General features: G+C 46.6%; 1 protein-coding gene across 3 annotated transcripts in view; it reads left to right on the top strand.

The window, feature by feature from the left end:
- The first annotated feature begins 241 nt into the window (after nucleotides 1-241).
- Nucleotides 242-25,786, top strand: part of GPAA1 (glycosylphosphatidylinositol anchor attachment 1) — a 93,340-nt gene continuing 67,795 nt past the window's right edge. Inside the window, exons 1-4 of one of the 3 annotated variants that reach the window (XM_030220069.1) lie at nucleotides 242-327; nucleotides 15,916-16,004; nucleotides 16,573-16,752; nucleotides 17,082-17,193. In XM_030220069.1, the coding sequence (XP_030075929.1) occupies nucleotides 15,931-16,004; nucleotides 16,573-16,752; nucleotides 17,082-17,193 (366 nt within the window). In that variant the 5' untranslated portion in view covers nucleotides 242-327; nucleotides 15,916-15,930. Of the gene's footprint in view, nucleotides 332-15,915; nucleotides 16,005-16,572; nucleotides 16,753-17,081; nucleotides 17,237-25,786 lie in introns of those variants that run through there. The other 2 variants (XM_030220079.1, XM_030220087.1) reach the window with 2 other exon arrangements.

Below are 25,786 nucleotides of genomic sequence, written 5' to 3'. Positions count from 1 at the left end.
TCAAAACTGAATTCATATGCACGGGAGTGGGGGGAGGGAACCGTCGAGGTCGCTGCCGCTCCCCCCCAGCCAGCTCCTAGGCCCCCCTCCTTCTGAGACCTCCCCCCCCCGGAGTCGCCGCCCCCACCCGGCCGGGCCCTCTCTTCGCTATTGAACTTAGCGCCGAAATCACAGCAGGGCACGCAGGTCAGCTGCTCCCGTCGGCCTTCATTCCTTCCCTGCCTGTGTCCCGCCCTCGCCGACGAAACGTCACACGAGGGCGGGACACACAGGCAGGGAAGGAAGGCCGACGGGAGCTGATGTGCTTGCTGCTGCGGTTTCTGCGCTGTAAGTTCAATGGCGAACAGAGGGCCCGGCCCGGGTGGAGGGGGGGGGGGCGACGGCGACGACTCCGGGGGGGGGGGGGGAGGAGGAAGGTCTCAGAAGGAGGGGGGCCTAGGAGCTGGCTGGGAGGTAGGGACGGAGGGGGGCCTAGGACCTGGCTGGGTGGTAGGGACGGAGGGGGAGGGGCCCTGGAGGAGGGAGGGAGGGAGGGGGGGGACAGAGGGGGAGGATGCTGGACATGGGAGGTCAGAAGGAGAGGGGCCTTGGAGCTGGGAGGGATGAAGGGGGCCTTTGAGCCGGCTGGGAGGGAGGGAGGGGGGCCCTTGCGGCTGGGAGGGCGTTCAGGGGGCCCTGGAGCTGGGAGGGCGTTCAGGGGGCCTTGGACCTGGGGGGGCAGAGGGGGGCCTTGCAGCTGGGGGGGCAGAGGGGGGCCTTGGAGCTGGCAGGGAAGGAGGGAGGGAGGGGCCCTGCCGCTGCGGTGGAGCGCTGGGGGCCCTGCCACTGCGGTGGAGCGCTGGGCCAAGAGCCCAGCGTCGTTCCTCTGTGTTCATCCCAAATTGTTCCTTTAGAACATAAGAATAATCATACTGGGTCAAACCAATGGTCCATCTAGCCCAACAACCAGCTTCCACTGTTGGAAGCAGGATACTGGGCTAGATGGGCTGTTGGTCTGATCCAGTATGGCTATTCTTATGTTGGCAGTGGCCAATCCAAGTTACAGGTACCTGGCAGAAATCCAGTTAGTAGCAACATTCTGTGCTAACAATCCCAGGGCCAGCAGTTGCTTCCCTCGTTTCCATCTCAATAACAGACTGTGGGGTTTTTTCTCCAGGAACGTGTCCAAACTTTTTGTAAACCCAGAAACGCTAAGCTGCTGTTACCACATCCTCCAGCAACGAGTTCCAGAGCTTAACTATTCATTGAGTGAAAAAAATATTTCCTCCTATTTGTTTTAAAAGTATTGCCATGTAATTTGAGTGTCTGTCTTCGTATTTTTTGAAAGAGTGAAAAATTGATTCACTTTTACCCATTCTACACCACTCAGGATTTTGTAGATCTCAGTCCATATACCACCCCCCTCCCAACTTTCTCTTTTCCAAGCTGAAGAGCCCTAACCTCTTTAGCCTTTCCTCATATGGTAGGAGTTCCAACCCTTTTATCATTTTGGTTGTTCTTTGAACCTTTTCTAATTCCACTATTTATTTATTTATTTATTTATTTATTGCATTTGTATCCCACATTTTCCCACCTCTTTGCAGGCTCAATGTGGCTTACAATACATCATGAATGGTGGAAATATATAAGAAAATAGACATTTAGTATTGCAAAGGATCTTGGGTAACATTATAATGATAAAACACGGTAACAGAATAACAATCAGATATTATAAGACAATTCTGGATGTATGTGAAGGAGTTCACATTTGTTGATCTTTGTGGTATACCTTGTTAAAGATATGGGTCTTCAGTTGTTTGCGGAAGTTAGTTCATAAATTGTTTTTAAGTTGCGCGGCAGCGCGTTCCAGAATTGTGTGCTCAGGTATGAAAAGGTTGACGCATGCGTTAATTTGTATTTTAGACCTTTACAGTTGGGGAAGTGAAGATTTAGGAATGTGCGAGATGTTTTTTTAGCATTCCTGGGTAGTAAGTCTATCAGGTCTGACATGTAGGCTGGGGCATCTCCGTGAATGATTTTATGAACTAGGGAGCATATTTTGAATGTGATGCATTCTTTAAATGGGAGCCAGTGTAGTTTTTCTCATAAGGGTTTAGCACTTTCATATTTTGTTTTACCGAATATGAGTCTAGCTGCAGTGTTCTGGGCTGTCTGAAGTTTCTTGATTATTTGCTCTTTGCAAATAATCAAGAAACTTCTATCCGACATTGCTGCCTGGATGTCCACGCCACCTGAAGCTGAACATGTCCAAAACCGAGCTCCTCGTCTTTCCACCCAAACCCACCTCTCCTCTTCCTCCACTCTCTATCTCAGTTGATAACACCCTCATCCTCCCCGTCCCATCTGCCCGCAACCTCGGAGTCATCTTCGACTCCTCCCTCTCCTTCTCTGCGCATATCCAACAGACTGCTAAGACCTGTTGCTTCTTCCTCTTCAACATCAGCAAAATTCGCCCTTTCCTATCTGAGCACACCACATGAACTCTCGTCCACGCTCTCATTACCTCTCGCCTTGACTACTGCAACTTGCTCCTCACCGGCCTCCCACTTAGCAATCTATCCCCCCTTCAATCCGTCCAGAACGCTGCCACACGTCTTATATTCCGCCAGAACCGATATACTCACATCACCCCTCTCCTCAAGTCACTTCACTGGCTTCCGATCAGATACCGCATTCAATTCAAGATTCTCCTCCTTACCTACAAATGCACCCGGTCTGCGGCTCCTCACTACCTCTCTACCCTCATCTCCCCCTAAGTTCCTGCCCGTAGCCTCCGCTCCAGGACAAATCCCTCCATTCAGTTCCCTTCTCCACCACTGCCAACTCGAGGCTCCGCTCATTCTGCCTTGCCTCACCCTATGCCTGGAACAATCTTCCTCAACCCCTACGCCAAGCCCCCTCCCTACCCATCTTCAAATCTCTGCTTAAAACTCACCTCTTCAATGCTGCTTTCGGCACCTAACCTTTCGTGAAATATAGTATGCCCTATCAGACGGACTCTACACTTGTCTTTGACTGTACACTTGTCTCTAGATTGTACACCTGTCTTTTATATTGTAAGCTCCTTGAGAAAGCGAAGATACATACCTGTAGCAGGTATTCTCTGAGGACAGCAGGCTGATTGTTCTCACATGTGAGTCGACATCCGCGTCAGCTAAGGAATCGGACTGTATTTTGCAAGCAAAATATAAAAAAAAAGTTTTGTCAGAGTCTTCTGGCATGAATGCAGCGAGCACCGCACATGCATGGACTGATTTCCCGTCCATCGCGTGCGCGCGTTCCCTCAGTTAAATTAAAAAGCATAAAAAGAAGCAAATAACTCCAAAGGGGAGGTGGGTGGGTTTGTGAGAACAATCAGCTTGCTGTCCTTGGAGAATACCTGCTACAGGTAAGTATCTTTGCTTTCTCCGAGGACAAGCAGGCTGCTTGTTCTCACATGTGGGGTATCCCTAGCAACCATGCTCACTCAAAACAATGAGCATTGGTCAATTGGGCCTCGCAACGGCGAGGACATAACATAGATTGAACTGAAACCATAAACAACTAACAGAGTGCAGCCTGGAACAGAACAAAAATGGGTCTGTGGGGGGGGGGGGGGGTGGAGTTGGATTCTAAATCCCGAACAGATTCTGCAGCACTGACTGCCCAAACAGACTGTCGCGTCGGGTATCCTGCTGAAGGCAGTAGTGAGATGTGAATGTGTGGACTGATGACTACGTTGCAGCCTTGCAAATCTCTTCAATGGAGGCTGACTTTAAGTGAGCCAGACGCAGCCCTGGCTCTAACATTATGAGCCGTGACATGGCCATCTAGAGTCAGCCCAGCTTGGGCATAAGTGAAAGAAATGCAATCTGCCAGCCAATTTGAGATAGTGCATTTTCCGATGGCGACTCCCCTCCTGTTGGGATTGAAAGAAAGAAAGAAACAAACAAACAACAGGGCGGACTGTCTAAAGGGCTTTGTCCGTTCCACATAAAAGGCCAATGCTCTCTTGCAGTCCAAGGTATGCAAACTGCTTTCGCCAGGGCGGGTATGACGGGGAAAAAATGTTGGCAAGACAATTGACTGGTTCAGATGGAACTCACCACAGCAGGGACTGTCCTTCTATGTTTAAATTGTACAGCGCTGCGTAACCCTGGTAGCTTTACCATTTAGAAATGTTAAATAGTAGTAGTAGTAGTAATTTGCTCTTTGCAACCAGTGTAAAGTGCATTGCAGTAGTCTAGATGACTGAGTACCATTGATTGTACCAGGTTACGGAAGACGTTCCTTGGGAAGAAAGGTTTTACTCTTTTTAATTTCCACATTGAGTGGAACATCTTCTTGGTTGTGTTTTTCGCATGGTTCTCAAGTGTTAGGTGTCGATCAATGGTAACTCCAAGAATTTTTAGGGTGTTTGAGATTGGGAGATTCAGTTTTGGTGTGTTAATGATGGTGAATTTGTTCGTGTTGTGTTGAGAGGTATTAGGCATTGGGTTTTTTCTCCAGCCTCTCCTTCCTCCAAGCACTCCATTAACTCTGCTTCTCTGCTAGGCTGTTGGTTGGAGACCTCCTCTCCCTCCCAGGTGGAAGGACTCTTGTACTGATTTTTAACCCAAGGGTATTGAGCTTTGTCATCCCTGCTCCCCCTTCTGGCCCTCGCCTGCCATAGCAGCTGCTGTTTCCAGTCCTTTTCCCCCTCCCTTCCACGTGGGGGCCATACCGGGTTTTGGGACCTACCATCCCAATCCCTTCTCTCAGGGCCTTGTGGGGAATGTAGTCTGGCCCCATACCTCCTCCTGAGCTGCTTAGACCCTCCAACCTCCTTACACATTACACCATGTGTTCCGTAATTTTATTCTTTATAATAGTTTACACTGTTTTGCCCGGCACTGAGGTCAGGCTTACCGGTCTGTAATTTCCCGGCTCACCCCTAGAACCCTTTAAAAAAATCAGCATGGCTTTAAACTTGTTACAAAGGAGTCACGTGATGCTTGGCTGAAGGAAGGACGCCGCATCCGACAGCTCCGAGGCCCCGTTTTAACATCTGGCCTGCAGCGCCGATAGCAGCTAGCGAAAATAGCCCACAAAAGCCGTAATTGGTAGCGGAAGATCTCCAGCGAGAGTGGTTGGCTCGGAACAGGGGAAAAATCTGGATATGACCACAAAATCAAGTCGCAAAGAGGGAGCGCGGAGCCGCGTGGGCGAAGGCAAGATGGCGGAGGCCGGCCCCGCAGGAGAATCTGTGAGTTCGGCTTGGGCTGCTGAAGTGGCGGCGGAGGTCTCTGCTCTCCTCGAAGCATCGGTGGACAGGAAATTACAAAAAATTTCAGATCAAATAGAGCAGCTCGATGGCAAATTTGAAGGACTGCACGCAGATCTGGCGGTATTTCAACAGCGGCTATCGGACATGGAAGATCAATGCGTGCAATATGAAAGCCGCCAAAAAGCCATGCAGGAAAAATTGGATGAGCTGAGTGCAAAAGTTGAAGACCTAGAGAACAGGTCGCGAAGAAACAACCTCCGTCTTGTTGGTCTCCCAGAAGCGGTTCGCGAGGTGGACCTGAGGGACTTTTTAGAGTCTTGGATCCCTAAAGTTTTAAACCTTAAATGGCTGGAAAATGGCCTACAAATTGAGAGGGCCCACAGACTGGGGCGAACAAGGCAGGAGACTGAAAATCCAAGAGTGGTAATATGCAAAATATTGAATTACAAGCATAAGCAGGAAATCTTACGAGAATGGCGCTTGAAGGGCAAGGTGCAGTATGAGTCACGCACGATTTTATGCTTTCAAGACTTTTCGGCCGCAGTAGCAGCCCAGCGCAGGCAGTTTACGGAGATCTGCAAGCTGTTGTACGACAGGAAAGTGCGCTTCGCCCTGATGTTCCCTGCTAAATTAAGAATCCTGCATGAAGGCAGACAGCATTACTTCACATCGCGTGAGGAAGCCCAACAATTTGTAAACCGTATGGGCAGGAGCGCAGAGGCGGGACAGACGGGAGCAAGGGCAGGCAGTCCGCAGCAAACCTGAGAAGGACAGCGGCAGGAGAAATACAGACGGAGACCAGAAAGGGCATCAGCCTTTTTGAGCTAGCATATGATATTATTTGATTACCATCATATGCCTGAATTTTCAGACGCAGAAGTGGACAAGGACATAAAAGACTAAATTAAAGTTCACTAAGGAGAGGTATTCAGCTTCACCACAGGGTGGGCTATAGGTCTGAGAGGGGTGATCAGAGGTGGGGGGTTTGTTCAAAAAGGAGTAAAATGTTAGTTTGTAGAGCTAGATCACTGCTGTTAATGTTAAGTGAAGTTATATTCATTGGGGTGTGGGTTTACTAAGTATAAGACATAGGTGGGCGCTGGTTAGGTAGGGGCGGAGAGGAGGCGTGACTGGTTCTCTGGTGAGAACGATTTGTAGGAAATGGGAGGGGGTTGGGGGAGGGAGGGAGGGGGATGGGGGGGCGTTCTTTTGGGTTTAGATTCTTGGGGGTTTGTGTTTTTATTACTATTGTTTTCTTTATTCTTTCTTTTTGTTATTGCCTGGTTGAGTATTGGAAAAGAGGGGGTCCATTCAGGGGCTGGGGAGTGGATCCCACATTTAGGAACACATTTATCGGGGAGTATCACTGCAAAAATGAAGAGTAAGGTGCTCTCAAGTTAATCTCTTGGAATGTGGGGGGTATCTCCTCGCCTATAAAGCGCACTAAAGTACTACAGGCCCTGCGGAGGCATCAGGTGGATGTGGCATTCCTGCAGGAAACACATTTAACGACGGTGGAACATAACAAATTTAAGAAAGGCTGGGTAGAAATAGCAGAGGGCTCACCGGCGGTGGGGAAAAAAGGGGGGTATTGATGCTGTTCCGCAAGGGCCTACAGGTTGGCATAAAGACAGTTAAAAGAAGTATAGAGGGTAGGATTGTGTTGGTGGAGGTGGAGAGGGGTAGAAATACTTATATTTTCTGTAACATATATGCGCCTAATGTATATGACCCCAAATTCATAGCCTCGCTGATTGAACTGCTGAGCCCCTACCAAGGGGGTAACATCATACTAGGAGGGGATTTCAATATGGTATATGATCCCAGTGTTGACAAGAGCAGCCCCTCGGGACAGAGCGGGGGTCAATCCCGGGGGGGGCTGGCCTTCCTTAGTGATACTTTAAATTTGATTGATGTGTGGAGGGTGCTTCACCCAACACAAAGGGATTATACGCATGTATCAAGGGCACATCTCTCACAGTCTCGCATAGATTATTTTCTAATATCACAAGAACTGTTTCCCAAGGTTCCCGCGGCGGAGATAGATGTGTGTGAAATCTCAGATCACTCCATAATTTGGGTGCAGATCCAACTGCAGGGAGAGGGGAGAAGGGGGGGCGGCTGGAGATTCCCGGTGGATCTTTATCATGATCCGAACTTTAAGGCACATATGGGTGAAAAATGGCTGGACTTTGCAACTAACAATAGTGCTCATATAGAACAAGCAAGTCTATACTGGGAAACAGCAAAAGCAGTAATGAGGGGGGAGGTCATTGCATATAGAGCCCGAGCACGCAAGGTTAGGGATAAGGAAATTCTTCGCCTTGAAAAAGAAGTCTGTAAACAGAGGAAGCGATTTGGGAAGGTAATCTCGGCAGAAAACAAAAAGGAATTGTTAACAACCCAGAGACAATTAAATGAGCTTCTTCATCAGAGGGCACAGAAATCACACATGTTTTATAAACACCAACTCTTTATGTATGGGAATAAAGCGGGAGCCTTGATGGGGAGGTTAATTCAGGGAACTAGAAGCCCGGTGAAGATCTTACAAATCAGGGACCGAGGGGGCAGGCTCCTCCGGGAAACATCACATATATTGGAGCGCTTTCGGGACTATTTTGAAGACCTGTATAAGGATCCGGTGGAGGTTATGGAGGATAGTGAGGTCTATCTGAGGAATCAGGTTCTGCCAAGGGTAACGGAGGCGCAGAGGGAAGCACTTAACAGCCAAATAGAGGAGGGGGAATTACTGGTGGCAATGCAGCAGAGTCAACTACATAAAGCTCCAGGGCCAGATGGGTTCAGTATGGCGTTTTATAAACTGTTACAGGAGCAAGTTATACCTCCACTGCTGAGGCTATATAATAATATGGCTACCACAGGAGAAATGCCAGATGCGTTGAATTTGGCGAAGGTGATAGTGCTATTAAAACCTGGGAAAAAGGAGTTAAGTGTTGAGTCTTATAGGCCGATTTCTCTACTTAATTGTGATATAAAGTTATATGCGAAGATCTACTACTACTACTACTACTTAACATTTCTAGAGCGCTACTAGGGTTACGCAGCGCTGTACAATTTAACAAAGAGAGACAGTCCCTGCTCAAAGAGCTTACAATCTAATAGACAAGTGAACGGTCGGTCCGATAGGGGCAGTCAAATTGGGGCATTCTGGATTCACTGAACGGTAAGGGTTAGGTGCCGAACGCAGCATTGAAGAGGTGGGCTTTAAGCAAAGACTTGAAGACGGGCAGGGAGGGGGCTTGGCGTAAGGGTTCAGGAAGGTTGTTCCAAGCGTAGGGTGAGGCGAGGCAGAATGAGCGGAGCCTGGAGTTGGCGGTGGTGGAGAAGGGTACTGAGAGGAGGGATTTATGCTGTGAACGGAGGTTACGGGCGGGAACGTAAGGGGAGATGAGGGTAGAGAGGTAGTGAGGGGCAGCAGACTGAGTGCATTTGTAGGTAAGAAGGAGAAGCTTGAATTGAATGCGGTATCTGATCGGAAGCCAGTGAAGTGACCTGAGGAGAGGGGTGATATGAGTATATCGGTTCTGGCGGAATATGAGACGTGCAGCAGAGTTCTGAACAGACTGAAGGGGGGATAGATGGCTAAGTGGGAGGCCGGTGAGGAGTAAGTTGCAGTAGTCCAGGCGAGAGGTAATGAGAGCGTGGACGAGAGTTCGGGTGGTGTGTTCAGAGAGGAAAGGGCGAATTTTGCTGATGTTAAGAGGAAGAAGCGACAGGTCTTGGCTATCTGCTGGATATGCGCAGAGAAGGAGAGAGAGGAGTCAAAGATGACTCCGAGGTTGCGGGCAGATGAGACGGGGAGGATGAGGGTGTTATCAACTGAGATAGAAAGTGGAGGAAGAGGAGAAGTGGGTTTTGGTGGAAAGACGATAAGCTCGGTCTTGGACATGTTCAGTTTCAGGTGGCGGTTGGACATCCAGGCAGCAATGTCGGATAAGCAGGCCGATACCTTTGCCTGGGTCTCCGCGGTGATGTCTGGTGTGGAGAGATACAGTTGGGTGTCATCAGCATAGAGATGATACTGGAAACCATGAGATGAGATCAGGGAGCCCAGGGAAGAGGTGTAGATTGAGAAGAGAAGGGGTCCAAGGACCGATCCCTGGGGAACACCAACAGATAAGGGGATGGGGGTGGAGGAAGATCCATGAGAGTGAACTTTGATGGTGCGGTGGGAGAGATAGGAGGAGAACCAGGAGAGGACAGAGCCCTGGAACCCAAATGAGGACAGTGTGGCAAGAAGTAAGTCATGATTGACAGTGTCAAAAGCGGCGGATAGATCCAGGAGGATGAGGATGGAGTAGTGGCCTCTGGATTTGGCAAGGAACAGGTCATTACAGACTTTAGAAAGTGCTGTTTCTGTCGAGTGAAGAGGGCGAAAACCGGATTGAAGCGGATCAAGGATGGCATGAGAGGAGAGAAAATCAAGGCAGCGGCTGTGGACTGCGCGCTCAAGTGTCTTGGAGAGGAAGGGTAGGAGGGAGATGGGGCGGTAGTTGGAGGGACAGGTAGGGTCTAGTGATGGTTTTTTGAGGAGGGGCGTGACTACAGCATGCTTGAAGGTGTCGGGGACAGTTGCAGTGGAGAGAGAGAGGTTGAGGATATGACAGATGGAGGGGGTGATAGTAGGAGAGATGGTGTTAAGTAAGTTGGTAGGGATGGGATCAGAGGAACAAGTGGTGCATTTTGAGGAGGAAAGAAGGCGGGCGGTTTCCTCCTCGGAGATATCAGGAAAGGAGGAGAAGGAGGTCTGGGTTGGTTGGTTGAGGGAGAGGGTTGAAGGGTGAAGAGGAGGAGGTGGCTTGGTAGTGAACTCAAGGTTGATCTTTTGCACCTTGTCGCGGAAGTAGTCAGCCAGTGATTGAGGAGAGAGTGACGGGGGGGTGGGAGCGGAGGGCACTTTGAGGAGGGAGTTAAGGGTGGCGAAGAGACGACGAGGGTTAGAGCTGAGAGAATTAGTCAATTGGGTGTAATAGTCCTGTTTGGCAAGGAATAGTGAGGACTGGAAGGAGGATAGCATGAATTTGTAGTGAAGGAAATCTGAATGGGTGCGAGATTTCCTCCAGAGGCGTTCAGCAGATCGGGCGCAGGAGCGAAGGTAACGGATGCAAGGGGTCAGCCAGGGCTGGGGATTAGTACGCCTTGTGGGACGGGAGGTGGATGGTGCAAGGGTGTCCAGAGCAGAGGAGAGAGTGGCATTGTAAGCAGAGACAGCCTCGTCAACAGACTCGGAGGACATGATGGAGGGGAGGAGATTAGAAATACTAGATGATAAGGTGGGAGGGTCAATAATCTGGAGATTCCTGGAAGTAGTGGTTAATGTTGGGCGGGGCTGAGGGGGAGGGTGAAGAAGTGTGAAGGTGATCAGGTGATGATCAGAGACAGGAAGAGCTGAGGTGTGGAAATTGGAGGGTGAGCCGGAAGAGGAGAGGACGAGGTCAAGGCAATGGCCATCACGGTGAGTAGGGGTGGTGGAACATAGCTGGAGGTTGAAGGAGGATGTTAGAGTGAGGAACTGAGAAGCGTGAGAGTTGGACAGGTCATCAACGTGTATGTTGAAGTCTCCGAGAATGAGGGATGGAGATGAGGGTTCAATAAAAACAGAAAGCCAGGCATCGAAGTCGGTGAGGAAGGAAGGGAGGGATTTATCAGGGGGGCGGTAAATGACTGCCACTCTGAGTGGCAACGGGTAGAATAGACGGATGGAGTGGACTTCAAAGGATGAGAAGCAGTGAGACTGTGGTAGGAGGAGGGGTTGGAAGCTACAGGAGGGCGAGAGTAGTAACCCGACGCCTCCTCCACGGCCAACTAGGCGGGGAGTATGGGAGAAGAGATAGCCTCCATGGCATAGAGCCGCAACTGAGGCAGAGTCGTCAGGGGAGAGCCAGGTTTCAGTTAGGGCAAGCAGGTGAAGGGAATGAGAGATGAAGAGATCGTGGGTGAAGGCAAATCGATTAGCAAGGGTGCTCCCCACATTGATAGCAACCCCGCAGGTGGGATTTGTGAAAGGAAGGTCAGTAACAAAAAACATTAGAGCACTCCTAGCATCATTAGAGACTGTAGAGAGGAGAGCAGAGCCTTCACTGCTAGTCAGCTTCGATGCTGAGAAGGCATTTGATAGAGTAGTCTGGAGTTTTATGTTTGCCGTGATGAAGCAGATGGGGATAGAGGGTTTCTTTAGGAGAGCGGTGGGGGCGTTATACAGGAACCCGCAGGCCTTTATGTGGATAAATGGGGAACAGTCGGGCTTGTTTCCCATACGCCGTGGCACGCGGCAGGGGTGCCCTCTGTCTCCCCTGCTGTTTGTACTGGCTTTAGACCCACTGATTAGGGAAATTGAGATGCATCCAGAAATTGGGGGCATAACCTGGGGGTCTTTCTCATTCAGAGTCTCCGCTTTCGCGGATGACATTTTAGTGCATATTACTCAACCTAAACAATCTTTGGATGCGCTGCTAGAGCTGTTTCAGGATTACGGAGACTTTGCAGGTCTAAAAATCAATTACTCTAAATCCCAGGCTTTAACGGGAAATCCATGGGTGAGGGGCTTGTGGGGGCAGGCGTTCCCTCTGAAGTGGGCTTCAGAATCTCTTAAATATTTAGGGGTGCAGATCCCCATGCGTACCACAGCAGTTTACCAGTTAAATATCAGTAGAAGATTAGAGGCACAGAAAGAGCAATTAAAAACATGGAAGGTCTTGCCACTTAATTTGCATGGGAGGGTACATCTGTATAAGATGGTGGAATTCCCGCGGTGGCTTTACCTGCTGCAGACCCTCCCACTGCGGTTGAGGGGCAAAGATTTAAATCTGATAAATAGGGGGATAAGGAAATTCATATGGAATGCTTCAAAGCCTAAGCTGCCGTTAAAGTTGTTGATGGGGCCCTGGAGAGAGGGGGGGGATGGGACTTCCAGATATACGTCGCTATAACCAAGCCTGCTTACTAAGGCACTTAGGGGACTGGTTCATGGACAGGCAAGACTTCACGCACCGAAGGTTAGAACAGGAGTATTTTAAACCATACCATTTATACTACCTGTTACAGTGTCCAAAGAAAGTGTTACCGAGTCCGATGGGGAGCAGTGTACTGTTGAGTCCATTGAGAGAGGCGTGGCGGGACTTAGTTCAAAGTTGGGGTCTAGCAGTGGATATTTCTGACCTGTTACCCATTCAGGGCAATCTGAGTTTCAAACCAGGGATGGAAAATATAGTGTTCCGTAGGTGGGCTGCAATGGGAATCACAAGACTAGAACATGTTTTGGGATCTAGAGGCCAGATGCTGGAGTTGGGGGCTTTGGGGGTAGGAATAGAGAATAGTTCCATGTTTGCGCATTGCCAACTTGCACATTATGTTAGATCACTGGAGCCTGGGAAGTTGGGGGGTGGACATGGACGGCGCCTCAGAGCCTTTTTTCGATCAGTACCTGGGGAGCACCTCTCGGTTTCAGGCCTCCAGAGAGCTTTGGGGGAACAAAGTGGGGGGAGGGACACAGGGAACATACTGAAACGCTGGGCCCAAGATTTGCAACGACCTAATTTGAGCCTTGATTTTCAGAAATTAATTGCACGAATTCCCACGCTGTCAGGTAATGTGACATTGCGTGAATGTCAATTCAGAATCACATATAGAGCATACATGACCAAATGTCAGGTGTTCCGATTTGGGGGTGTCCAAGATCCGACTTGTGCGAAATGTGGACTGGGAGAGAGCACATGGTTTCACTCGCTCTGGGAGTGCCCAAAAATAAGATGTTATTGGGGGGATATAATCAAGTATTTGGAATCAGTGTTACAGGGAGGTGTTCTCTCTTCCCCAGAGGGATTTCTGCTTGATAGACATGAAGTCTTTGGGCAGCATAAGGGGGGGGGCTCGGCAGTTCATTCGAAAGGCGGGAATTATAGGGAAAAAGCTTATTATGGAGGCGTGGATGCAGGAGGAACCGCCGGACTATTGGCACTGGAGGAACCGCATACATGAGCTGATGATGCAGGAACGTAGGTTGGTGGGATGCTCTCCTAGAAGATGGAAAGCGTTTCTGAAGATTTGGGAGCAGTATATTCAAACTCTGTCAGCCAAGGCTCGCAGTTTCATTTTGAATCGCCTTTGAAGTTTTTTTTTTGTTTTTTTTTTTCTTTTCTTTTCTTTTCTTTCTTTGTCTTATTTATCATTGGTGGCTTGGGGGGAGGGGGAGGGAGGGAAGGGTGGGAAGACAAGGTATGGGGCTTGTAGGGTAAATTAATTATATGTAAGTTTAACAGTGTCTATATCCCATGTTGTAATATAGTATGGATAAATGTTTCTTGAGGGGGTGGGGAGGGAAGGGGGGGGGGTTGCCTGGGGAGAAAACCGAAAACTATTTGACGTCGGAAGAAACACCGACAGTTGTCTGTTGTATTAGTTCTGTTATTGATGTGCTGTTATTGACTGAAAGATGATGAAAGCATTCTATTCTGTATGTTAAGTCAATAAACAGATTTAAACATAAACTTGTTACAAATGAACCAACAATAAAAAAACGACAATGTGGATGCAGCAAAAAAAAAAAAAAAAAAAATCAGCGTTATATTGGCCGCCCTCCAATCTTCACAAGTTGTACTGGGTGATGGTGGTCCACCTGGGACGAGCAAGATTGTGCATATGCAAGACAAGCGTCAAGTATTGTGGGCAGGTAAGCAAAATGACCTCTATGTTGGTACTTCCATATGGTGGTTTATCAAGTTTCTGAATAAACTACACTGAAACTAAAATATGCACTGCCATGCCTTGAATACTGTCTCCAGTTAGAACTTGTAACCAGACACTGTACAAATGGCTCAAAAATTAGATTGTCTGTCTGGTCCAAAGCCATTCAGTTGGTCACCCCTATCTCCTCATCCCCCACCTGTCAAATGTACTCAGAAAGAGGCTAAATTAAATAGTAACATAGTAAATGACGGCCAGTAAGTACCTGAATGGTCCATCCTGTCAGCCCAACAGTAACACTCATCATCAAGTCATGATTAAACCAGCTATGAATGTGATAATGGGAGAAAGCCACTTACAGAACATGAATAATTCTAAGTCACAGACAGGACAATTTCCAGATTCTCATTCTGGTCTGGATTGTCCCTGGTTAGGTTACATTTCTTGCCTAAGGGCAGGATATAGCAGGTTTTGCTGCTATAGTTGATGTTTCTCCTCTTTCCCCCAGTATTATACAGTTTTTTTCTGCTCGTTCTTTTTATTTTTCTCTTCCAGTTTTGGGAAATGTGCATCTCTAAAACCTTTGTATTTCCTACAGTGCAATAGGAAATACATTTCTACCCAACTTTGGATTGCAGAGTTCAGCTTTTGTCTGCCTCTGTGTGGTGTCTTATTCTATGTTGGTGAGGGTCTGTTCTGCATTTATGATCAAGATCAGGTTTTCTGCGTGTGTGTAGTTTCTGTGTAGAGATCTGTAGTAGTCCAGCTTGTTCTGTTTTACGCAGTGTTTGTATTTTACCAGCTTTTTTGTAGGCCATGTTATAGCTGTTTGGATTCTGGATGCTTGGATTGGTTTCATTTCATTTCTTTAATTAAAACTTAATTTGGCCATTCATAGCAATTTACAAATACAACATTGTGGTTTGGTAGCACATACAACTGAAGAGAAATTCTTTAGAACCCTGTGCAGGCATAAGGTTCATATGTGGAGCAAAAAAGAAAGGAGATCTATGAGTAAAATCCAAAGAGGAATGAAAACCAAAGAGAGGCTTTTTACTGGTTGTTGCAGCATCACATACAGATATTTATTCCGATCCAGATTTTTCCTCAAGCTGAACTGACTCCTGATGAGCGCACAATGAGGGGCCTCCCTTGCAGTTTTTTTAGCATGGTACAAGAGTGGTTTGCCATTGCCTTCTCTTGGAGCATGGAGGGTTAAGTGACTTGCCTAAGGTCAAAAGGAGCTACTGTGGGGTTTGTACATGGGTCTTGGGTTTCCTAGCCCACTGTTCTAGTCATTAGGCTACTCCTCTGCTCCACAGACATGTATTGTTAACGATAATATCCCATAGCATCAGTCTTATAACGTGGAATTTTTTCACATCACTGGTAAGAAATCAGAAGATATGATGGATGGTAGGAGTGGCCTAGTGGTTAGGGTGGTGGACTTTGGTCCTGGGGAACTGAGGAACTGAGTTCGATTCCCACTTCAGGCACAGGCAGCTCCTTGTGACTCTGGGCAAGTCACTTAACCCTCCATTGCCCCATGTAAGCCGCATTGAGCCTGCCATGAGTGGGAAAGCGCGGGGTACAAATGTAACAAAAATAAAAAAAATTATGCACTTAGCAGCCTCTCCTGTCATCAGTTTGCCAGCTACACTCATCACACAATTTTTGAAATAGCTCCCATATCTCAGGAAAGGGAGGAAGCCTCTTATGCACACCACACATATTTAAAACACATTTTGTTAGTAGGTCAGTGAAGAGAGAAGGGGTTGATATTTCCAAATGGGTTAGTTTTGTGCATACCATGACAATAGTGAACTTCACTCCTAATGCAGGGTATGTGGAGTATGATGTTTTTGTTTGTGTTTTTTTGTTAATGGAGTTGGTACTGCTTGTCCTTCCTGCACCTACTGACAGTTTCCATTCTCTTGATCAGTTCTGTTCCTGTGCTTGTCTCCTAGAAAAAAACAAGAACCATGGGACTGCTGTCCGATCCCAGCCGCAGGCGAGCCTTGTCCCAGCTCATCACTCGACTCAACACGCCACTCTGGTGAGTAGAGAGGGGGAGGGTAGATACAGCCATCACTCCCCCATCCTCACTGTGTATCTCAGCCATAGTCAGGCCCTGTCCCTGCTCATCACTAAAAAGGGGGAGGGGAGACACTGCCAACACTCCCCCCTCCTCGATGTATATACCAGCCATAGTAAGGCCCTGTCCCAGCTCATCACTCGATTCAACACACCACTCTGGTGAGTAAAAAAGGGGATGATAGACATTTGCCCACATCCCCCCCCACACACACACAAACACACTGTGTATCCCCCCCCCCCCCCCCCAGCAGTAGTTGAGCCCATCACCCCACTAGGCAGCTGTTCCTTAGACATTCCCATGTTGAGATTCATGGGTTTAAGTAGTTTTCACTCTGTCTCAGTTTGCCTAGGAACATTGGCAGTGCCCAGAAGCTCTTACATCATAAGAGAGCTGGCAGTGCTTCATAAGCAAGATTCACAGTACCTGTCAACTATTACCAGCAGGATATAAGGGTCAATATTTTTCCAAGTTAGAGGCCTGTGACTAGGTTTGCTCCCTGTAACCTTCTGTTTTCATATCACTGCAGTATCATGAGTTATATCGTGGGGCTTGCCTGGTTCTTTGGCCTGTCTTTCCAGCCCTTCACTCTTCGCACCTACATTTCGGAAAATGCTATGGGCTCCACCATGGTGGAGGAGCAGTTCATGCATGGAGATAGAGCTCTTTCTTATGCTCGAGAGTTTGCAGGTTTCAAGAAGAAGATGGGGTGAGTCATCACTATCTCTCTCCTACCCCCCACTTGTTAGCATCATCGCTTTCCTGTTTCCACCCCCTCATCACTGTCACTTTCCTGCAGTCCTCTCACCGTCAGCACCACTGCCCTCCAAACCCTCCTCTTCTTAATTAGCACCACTGCCCTCCAAACCCTCCTCTTCTCCATCAGTACCACTGTCCTCCAAGCCCTCCCCTTCTCTATCAACACCACTGCTTTCCTATAAGTCCCCTTTTCCCCCCATCATATCCCTTCTGCAGTCACCTTTCTTACCACTCCTCTGTCCACTAATCTCGGACTGTTTCTGCCTTCTCTTGCCCTAGGGGAATGCCAGTAGCCTGGTTGGAGAAGACCATGCGGACCCTGGGCCTGGAAGTTTACACTCAAAGCTTTACCCGCATCCTGCCCTTCCCTGATGAAACCACAGAGAGATACGTAAGCACTGCTGTGCCACCCTTCCCAGACAATTTTTCTGCTGGTAATTGGTATCAGTTTCTCATTTGGGATTATATATTTAAATTCATGCTGTTCCATGTATTCCTTTTCGTCCAAACCAGACCAGTCCAGATAAATGGGTTATACCCATCCACCAGCAGATGGAGACAGAGAAAAAAAGTAGTTCTGAGCAATTCGCACCTTAAGGGTATTATACACCAGGAATGTTAGTATTTTTCTCTATCTCCAAGTGGACAGTAGTCGGATCGTGCAGTTCCTCCTTGGTGTTTGTCTGGCAGCTCCTGACCCAATTTCCTATTGGTGTTGGTTGAGCAGGGGATTACTGCTGGCTGAGCTCCTGACCCAATTTCCTGTTGGTGTTGGTTGAGCCTGGATTACTGCTTGCTGCATTAGCTCTTTCATATTATGAGGTTCTATGCGGAGTTCGGATGACACTTGGTGGAGCCAGGTCCCTCACTCCCCCAGCTAAATGACACTCGGTGGCGCTGGGCCCCTCCCCCCCCCTCTTGTCAGCTACACGCCTTCCCTTGGTTTTACCATAAGGAGTGGGATGAGGCAAAAGGACAGGTTATGGATTTGGCTTCATTGTGGGCTCTGTCCGAGCAGCAAGTTTTCAATTTCTGTTGCTTACACTTCCTCCAGTTTTCATCAGCATGCGATAAGTGATCTTTTCTTAGGCACTCTCAGATGTTTATGTTTATTCATTGCCTGCCTTCTCATAGTGCCAGCATCCTTGGGGGCGCAGTTAGCAGGAAACTAGGATGCCCTCGGCCTTGGTGGCTCTGGGTAGAATTCCTAAGAGTATTTGTGTTTTTGGGCAGTTTGGCTCCTTGTTCTCCTGCTGGAGGACTCTGAATTCAGTGTCATTGCGTTCTGCAGGGTGGCAGCGCTTTTCTCGCATTTTGTTCCAATTCTGAGGTACCATTTCTTCTTCCCGTTGACGTATGGTACAGGCTGCACTTGATGGCTGTTGGTAGTTTATCTTCTTCAGCTTGGTCTGAATCTGCGCTTTTTTCAAGCTCTGGTGGGAGCAGTATGTGGGGAATGTTGTGTGGTGGGCAGGGCTGTTGGCCTTAGTCCTCAGCGTTTCTTATTAAAAAAAAAAAAACAGCCTTCTTCTGCTCTGGATTAGCGTGCCTCAGTTGGTTAATCAGTGCCTCTGTTCAACTCTATAGAGTGTTAATTTTATTTTATTTCTGAAGCTGGCATGCTGTACTTATTTTTTCAGTTTTCTCATGGCTTCATTGCTATCTACCACGGATGAGGTGCAATGGTAACCAGCTGCCTGTTGGGTGCAGGACAGTGGAGGTCTCCCAGGTTCTGGGTGCTGTGCTGTCATGAGCTCCACTAAGCGACTTGCTCAATCTCTCGTGCTGCGCACAAGGCAGCAGTCTAATAGCAGTAACCTATTATCTCAGATGCTTCACAAGACATCATTCCTTGCTCTCTTACGTTTCACATGGCAGCATTCTCTGGTCTCCTATGCCCTTAACCGCATCATTCTTTCTCTCTTGTTTGGCATGGGCCAAGTTCTCTTGGCTCAGGAGATCCGAGAAATTATAGACCGGTGAGCCAGATGTCAGTGGCAGGCAAAATTGTAGAGATTATTATAAAGAACAAAATTACTGCGCATATTCAAAAGCATGGATAATGAGACAAAGCCAACATGGATTTAATGAAGGGAAATCTTGCCTCACCAATCTATTACCAATCTATTAATTAGATTGTAAGCTCTGTCGAGCAGGTACTGTCTCTTCATGTTCAAGTGTACAGCACTGCGTACGTCTAGTAGCGCTATAGAAATGATAAGTAGTAGTATTACGTTTCTTTGAAGGGGTGAGCAAACGTGGATAAAGGTGAGCCAGTCGATATTGTGTGTCTGGATTTTCAAAAGGCGTTTGACAAAGTACCTCATGAAAGACTCCAGAGGAAATTGGCAAGTCATGGGATAGGAAGCAGTGTCCTATTATGGATTAAAAACTGGTTAAAAGATAGAAAACAGAGAGTAGGGTAAGTGGTCGGTATTCTCAATGGAGAAGGGTAGATAGTGGGGTTCCCCAGGGGTCTGTGCTGGGACCGCTGCTTTTTAACATATTTATAAATGACCTAGAGATGGGAGTAACTAGTGAGGTAATTAAATTTGCTGACAACACAAAGTTATTCAAAGTTGTTAAATCTGAAGAGGATTGTGAAAAATTACAAGTTGACCTTATGAGACTGGTGGACTGGGCATCTAAATGGCAGATGACGTTTAATATGAGCAAGTGCAAAGTGATGCATGTGGGAAAGAGGAACCCGAATTATAGCTACATAACGCAAGGTTCCACATTAGGAGTCACCGACCAGGAAATGGATCTAAGCGTCATCGTTAATGATAAGTTGAAACCCTCTGCTCAGTGTGCGGCAGTGGTGGCTAAGTAAGCAAGTTAGGTATATTATTAGGAAAGGAATGGAAAACAAAAATGAGAACATTATAATGCCTTTGTATTGCTCCATAATTCGACCACACCTCAAATATTGTTTTCAATTCTGATCACCAAATCTCAAAAAAGATGTAGTGGAATTAGAAAAGATACAGAGAAGGGCAACAAAAATGATAAAGGGGATGGGACGACTTCCCTATGAGGAAAGGCTAAAGTGGCAAGGGTTCTTCATCTTGGAGAAAAGATGGCTGGGGGGAGACATGGTATAGATCTATAAAATAATGAGTGGAGTGAAACAGGTAGATGTCAATCGCTTGTTTACTCTTTCCAAAAATACTAGGACTAGGGGGCGTGCAATGAAGCTACAAAGTAGTAAATTTAAAACGAATCAGAGAAAACGTTTCTTCACTCAATGTGTAATGAAGCTCTGGAATTCGTTACCAGAGAATGTAGTAAAAGCAGTTAGCTTAGCGGGGTTTAAAAAAGGTTCAGATGGCTTTCTAAAGGAAAAGTCTATAGACCATTATTAAAACAGACTTTGGGAAAATCCACTGCTTATTTCTAGGATTAGCAGCATAAAATGTATTGTACTTTTTTGGGATCTTGCCAAGTACTTGTGACTTGGATTGGCCATTGTTGAAAACAGGATGCTGGGCTTGATGGACCTTCGGTCTGTTCCAGTATGGCAATACTTATGTATGATGGGAGAGATAAGAAGAAAACTGGGAATGAACAGAGCCCTGAAAAGAGAAAAGAAGAAAACTGGGAATGAACAGAGCCCTGAAATCCCAGTGAGGAGTAGGCGGTGATCAACAGTGTTAAAAGCAGCAGATCGATTGGGAGTTTGGATACCTACTAATTTGGCTTGTATATATGAACTGAATATAGCGCCCTTGAGGGAGAGTACTAGGTGTACTCTTTACCTCTATCCATGATGGGCAGGATAGCTCTTTATAATATGATCCTAATTCCTAAGTAGGCTTATGTGCTACAAGTGCTGCCGATATTTCTTACTCACAGGGATGAGCGATTGATGACGCAGATGGTCACCCGGTATATTTGGCGGGATAAGCGACCCAGAGTGGCGGCAGCAAAGCTTTATCTTCCGCTCACTCAAGGTAGGTTAGGTTTGTTGAATCTTAAATTCCTGTCAGTGGCTAGTAATATTCTCCACCTCTCGGACTGGTTTCATAATATGAGTTATTTAGATGGCAGCAACATTATTGTCCCCACGCCATTTTAGTTTTTGGTTACATGCGTCGCCGAGAGAGTTACATACCCCACCATTCTTTGCGCCTCTACTGCTACCATTACGGAAGACTTGGCATTGGATGTGTCGCCATTATAGGCTCTCAGTGACATGCTCACCATTGTTACCGATACGGGGCATTGAACACTTCCCTCCTGGTACTACTTCAGCTACTTTCACTAACTGGGCTACCCATGGTATATTGTACCTCCACCAATTATATACAGAAGAGGGGACTTTGAAGACTTTGGAGGATTTAACAAGGGAGTTTGGAGCTATATGGAAGGATTTTTTTGCAGTGTTCCAGTTACGTCACTATTTGCGGACACTTCCCCCTTCGTCAGTCTGTTCAATAGTTTGGGAAAGGTTATTATCTGCCTTGGGTGCTCAATTGGTGGTCCCCCTAAAATATTATCATGCAGGGTTTCGAGAGCATGATTATTCTCACCTGGCAGCACAGTGGAATAGGGAATTAGTGGTGGGCATTCAAGCAGAACAATTGAAGGCATGCTTTTTGGACATTCCAAAAGTATCAGAGAGTGTGGCGTTGTGAGCGACATCATATAAGTTCCTTGCGCGTATGTTTATCTCCCCACACAGGACATGGCGGGCGTCTATGGGGAGAGACAACAAGTGCTTGAAGTGTGGTTATTCCCCGGCGGACTTGGGACACATGTTCTGGAAGTGTCCAGGAGTTCTGGACTTCTGGAGACAGATTTGTAGTCACGTGTTTGGTCTGTGGGGGATCACTTGGCACCAGAGACCGTTGTTGTTGTTTGATAAGTTTCAGCTGTCACAGCTCTCTCCAAAGGGGTTGAAGCCATTTCTCAAAAAGACAGTTTTGATAGGTAAAAAGGTCATTCTCCACTTGTGAATAACCACGGACTACCCGTCACTTTCGCAGTGGCGCGCAAGGATGATCTTTCTTTGTTCATTAGAGCGTAGGGCTGTGGGTGACTTGGCCTCACCTAGGGGCGCTGATTTTTGTCAGGCCTGGGCCCCGTTTTGGGACTCTCTAATGGCAGTGGCACGGAGCAGAATTCTTAACTCTTAATGATATGGTATGGCATGGCATCGCAGAAGAAGAAGAGGGGGAAGGGGGTGGGCGAAAGGGAGGGAGGGGTATCAAACTATCCACGCAAACTGCTTATTTCTTATTTGATGTGGTTGCTTGTTATTAATGAGTTGTCGTTTGGGGTAGGGGAGGAGGGAGGGTGTTCACGGTAGGGGGAAGTAAGGGAGGGGGAGGGGGTTTGGGGGGGGATAAAACAGGAACAATTATAGATGGTAGTAGTTCCTTTGTAATTGCCAATTGTTGAAGACATTGACTTTATTGGAAAATTCAGTTATAAATTGTTACATATGTATTTTGCCATCAATAAAAAGATTGAAACATAAAAAGCAGCAGATCGAGAAGGATGAGGATAGAATTGAGACCTTTGGATCTAGCCAGGATCTAGTCATTGGAGACTTTAGGGTCATTCCATGCCAAGTGGTCTAAAATTAAAAAAAGTTCCCACCATCATGTTCTCCAATTTTGTTCAACTTTTATCTGTTGCTCGAGTCAGGTGTTAAACGAAGTTTCCCAAAATTTGAGGTCTCTAACTGCAATATCAGTGTTGTAGAGCACAATTTTCTCTTTCAGATGATACTGTACACAAGCTGATTCAGGCAGACTCTTTTTTTAATAATTGGCTTTGAACTTTGGTACATTTTACTATTTGCGCTGACAGTGCCAACTTTGAAGAGATCCTGCAGGGCGGTTATAGATGCTGGGTAGTTGCAAATCTGGCAGTATTATGTCCAGCACAAGTATAATGCTTGTTCAAAAATTCAAGTCCGTATCTTTGTTTGCATGGAAGTTGTTGCGGTCTGAATATTGGTCCAAATATGTTCCGATGAGTAGCGACCACTTTTGATGCACACTTTGAGTCAACTTGTTTGACTGGATTTTGCATCCATAATGTTAAAATGTATTTCATCGGAATTAGCATCAAAAACTGTACAGGATTTGAATTTTTTAGCCATTCTTATAAATGTGTTTGGATTTTATTAGACTCCAAAAATGGCATTTTGGTCAACGTTGCATGCTGATGGACTGACCTTTCAGAAAAGGGTGTCTAGATCTGCAACTATTGCAGTTAGAGACCTCAAATTTTGGGAAAATTCGTTTAACACCTGACTCGCGCAACAGATAAAAGTTGAACAAAATTGGAGACATGATGGTGGGAAGGTTTAGACCACTTGGCATGGAATGACAAGCGCTGTTTCAGTTGCATGAAGAGGGCGAAAGCCAGATTGTAGTGGATCAAGAATAGTTGGAGATGAAAGAAAGTCAAGACAACGGTGGTGAACAGCACATTTAAGTATCTTGGATAGAAAAGGGAGAAAGGAGATGGGGCGATAGTTGGAAGGACAGGTAGAGTCCAATGAAGGTTTTTTGAGGAATGGTGTGACTATAGTATGCTTGAAGGCATCAGGAACAGTCGCAATGGAAAGTGAAAGATGGAGGATATGACAGATAAAAGGGATGACAGTAGGAGATATAGTGCTAAGTAGATGGATGGGAATAGGATCAGAGGAACAGGTAGTTAGTTTCAAGGAAGAAAGAAAATGTGCAGTTTCCTCCAGTGATTTCAGAAAATGAGGCAGGGATTGAAGGAGGGTTGAGAGAAATGGACTAAGGGAAAGAGAGGTGGAGGTGACTTGATTGAGAATTCAAGTTTAATCTTGTGAACCTTATCATGAAAGTACTTAGCCAGTCTGGGGAGAAAGTGAAGGGGGAGTTGGAGGTGAAGGCACTTTGAGGAGAGAGTTAGTGTGGCAAAGAGATGTTGAGGTTTTGTGCCAAGAGAATTTGTCAGCTTGATTTAGTAGTCCTGTTTGGCAATTGAAACAGCAGACTGGAAGGAGGTCAGGAAGAATTTGAAATGTTTGAAGTCAGCATGGACATGGGACTTCAGCCAAAGGCATTCATTCGGTAGAGCTGGCACAGGAATGTAGGTAGTGGATTCTAGAGGTCAGCCAAGGTTGGGGTTTGGTATGCTTAACGGAACAGGGAATGGGAGGCGTGAGAGTATCCAGATCAGAGGAGAGAGTAGTACTATTGGAAGAGACAGCCTCATTGACAGACTTGGATGACATAGTGGTTGAGAAGAGATTTGAAACACTGGAGAACAGAGTAGAAGGGTCAACAGAGTAGAAGGGTCAATAGCCTGAAGATTCCTAAATGTATTGGTGGAGATTGGACAGGACTGGGGAGGAGGGTGTTTAAGTGTGAAAGTTATCAGATGATGGTCAGAGAGGGAGAGAGCTGAGGCGCAGACACTAGAGAGTGAGCAGTTGGAGAAGAAGAGTGGGGGTAGTGAAGCACAGTTGAAAATTGAAAGAGGATGTTAAAGCAAGAAGCATGAGTCAGAGGGATCATTAGCATGAATGTTAAAATCCCCAAAAATGAGGTAAGGAGATGAAGATTCAAGAAAAAAGGAAAGCTAGGCATCAGAGTCAGTGAGAAAGGAAGAAAGGGACTTAACAGGGGGTTGATAAATGTCTGCTACTTGAAGAGGCAGAGAAGTGAATAGACGGATGGATTAGACTTTGAAGGAAGAAAAGCAGTGAGATTGAGGTGGAAGAAGAAGTTGAAATCTATAGGAGGGTGAAAGTAGTACAACCTATTGATTAATACATTTGGCTGTTGCCTTGCAGAATACATTGGTGGTCTTTTTATTTTTATTTATTTATTTCTTTTTTTCCTTTCTAAAAGAGAGCTAAAAGGAGTTAATCTTTTCCTGCGATCATTCCGGGGAAGAAGCACCCGAAGGTTTAGCTTTTTTTTGGCCTTCTGAATATTGCACCTTCCTAGTGAGGTGAGAAGGGGGGGCTAAACAATTGGTGTTCCCTGACATTTGAGGGAGGGTCTTAGGACCCCCACTCATATCAAGAGTTAAGCCCCTTGTTGGACAAGGGAGGACATATGAGGTAGCCGGCCAAAGGTCCATGAAGGACGTATTGTTGCAGTTCATAAGAAGACATCAGCTTGTAAGTATAAAATGTGCGTTTCTAGCTGGTGTAAATATTTGATAAGTATTGTTTCCTCACTTTAATATTCCCTTATCTCTTGTTTGTTTGTTCTGTCTGTCTGTCCTAATTAGATTGTAAGCTCTGTCGAGCAGGGACTGTCTCTTCATGTTCAAGTGTACAGCGCTGCGTATGTCTAGTAGCGCTTTAGAAATGATAAGTAGTAGTAGATTTAGACAATGAGTACTCCACTTATTTATTTATTTATTGCATTTGTACCCCACATTATCCCACCTATTTGCAGGCTCAATGTGGCTTACAGAGTGTTGTTATGACATAGTCATGACAGAATCTTAGATCAAATCGGTAGTAAGCAGAAGATGTATGAGGGATTAGAGAAGGAGGTGTTAGGGTGGTGTAAGAGGTGTATTTTGATACTTGGGTGGGTTGGGTGGTGATTTGTGTCGTTAAGGGTTCTTTTTATAGGCTTTGTTGAAGAGATGTGTCTTCAAAGATTTGCGAAAGTTGATTAGATTGTCCATGGTTTTCAGGGCTGTGGGTAGTGCGTTCCATAGCTGTGTACTTCTGTACGAGAAGGTAGTGGCGTATGCCTGCTTATATTTAAGTCCTTTACAGCTGGGGAAGTTCAGATTGAGGAATTTGTGGGCTGATCTTTTGGCGTTTCTGGGTGGTAGGTCCACTAGGTTTAACATGTAAAGTGGGGCATCTGCGTGAATGATTTTGTGTACGGTCGTGCAGATCTTAAACTTAATGCGTTCCTTGAGAGGGAGCCAGTGAAGTTTCTCTCTTAAGGGTTTCGCACTTTCGTATTTGGTTTTTCCAAATATGAGTCTGGCTGCGGTATTCTGGGCTGTTTGGAGTT

The sequence above is a fragment of the Microcaecilia unicolor genome, chromosome 1 (genome assembly GCF_901765095.1).
Source record: "Microcaecilia unicolor chromosome 1, aMicUni1.1, whole genome shotgun sequence".
In the NCBI taxonomy this organism is placed as follows: domain Eukaryota; kingdom Metazoa; phylum Chordata; class Amphibia; order Gymnophiona; family Siphonopidae; genus Microcaecilia; species Microcaecilia unicolor.
Note: the sequence above shows the minus strand (reverse complement) of the source record. Positions and strands in the feature narration are given on the sequence as shown.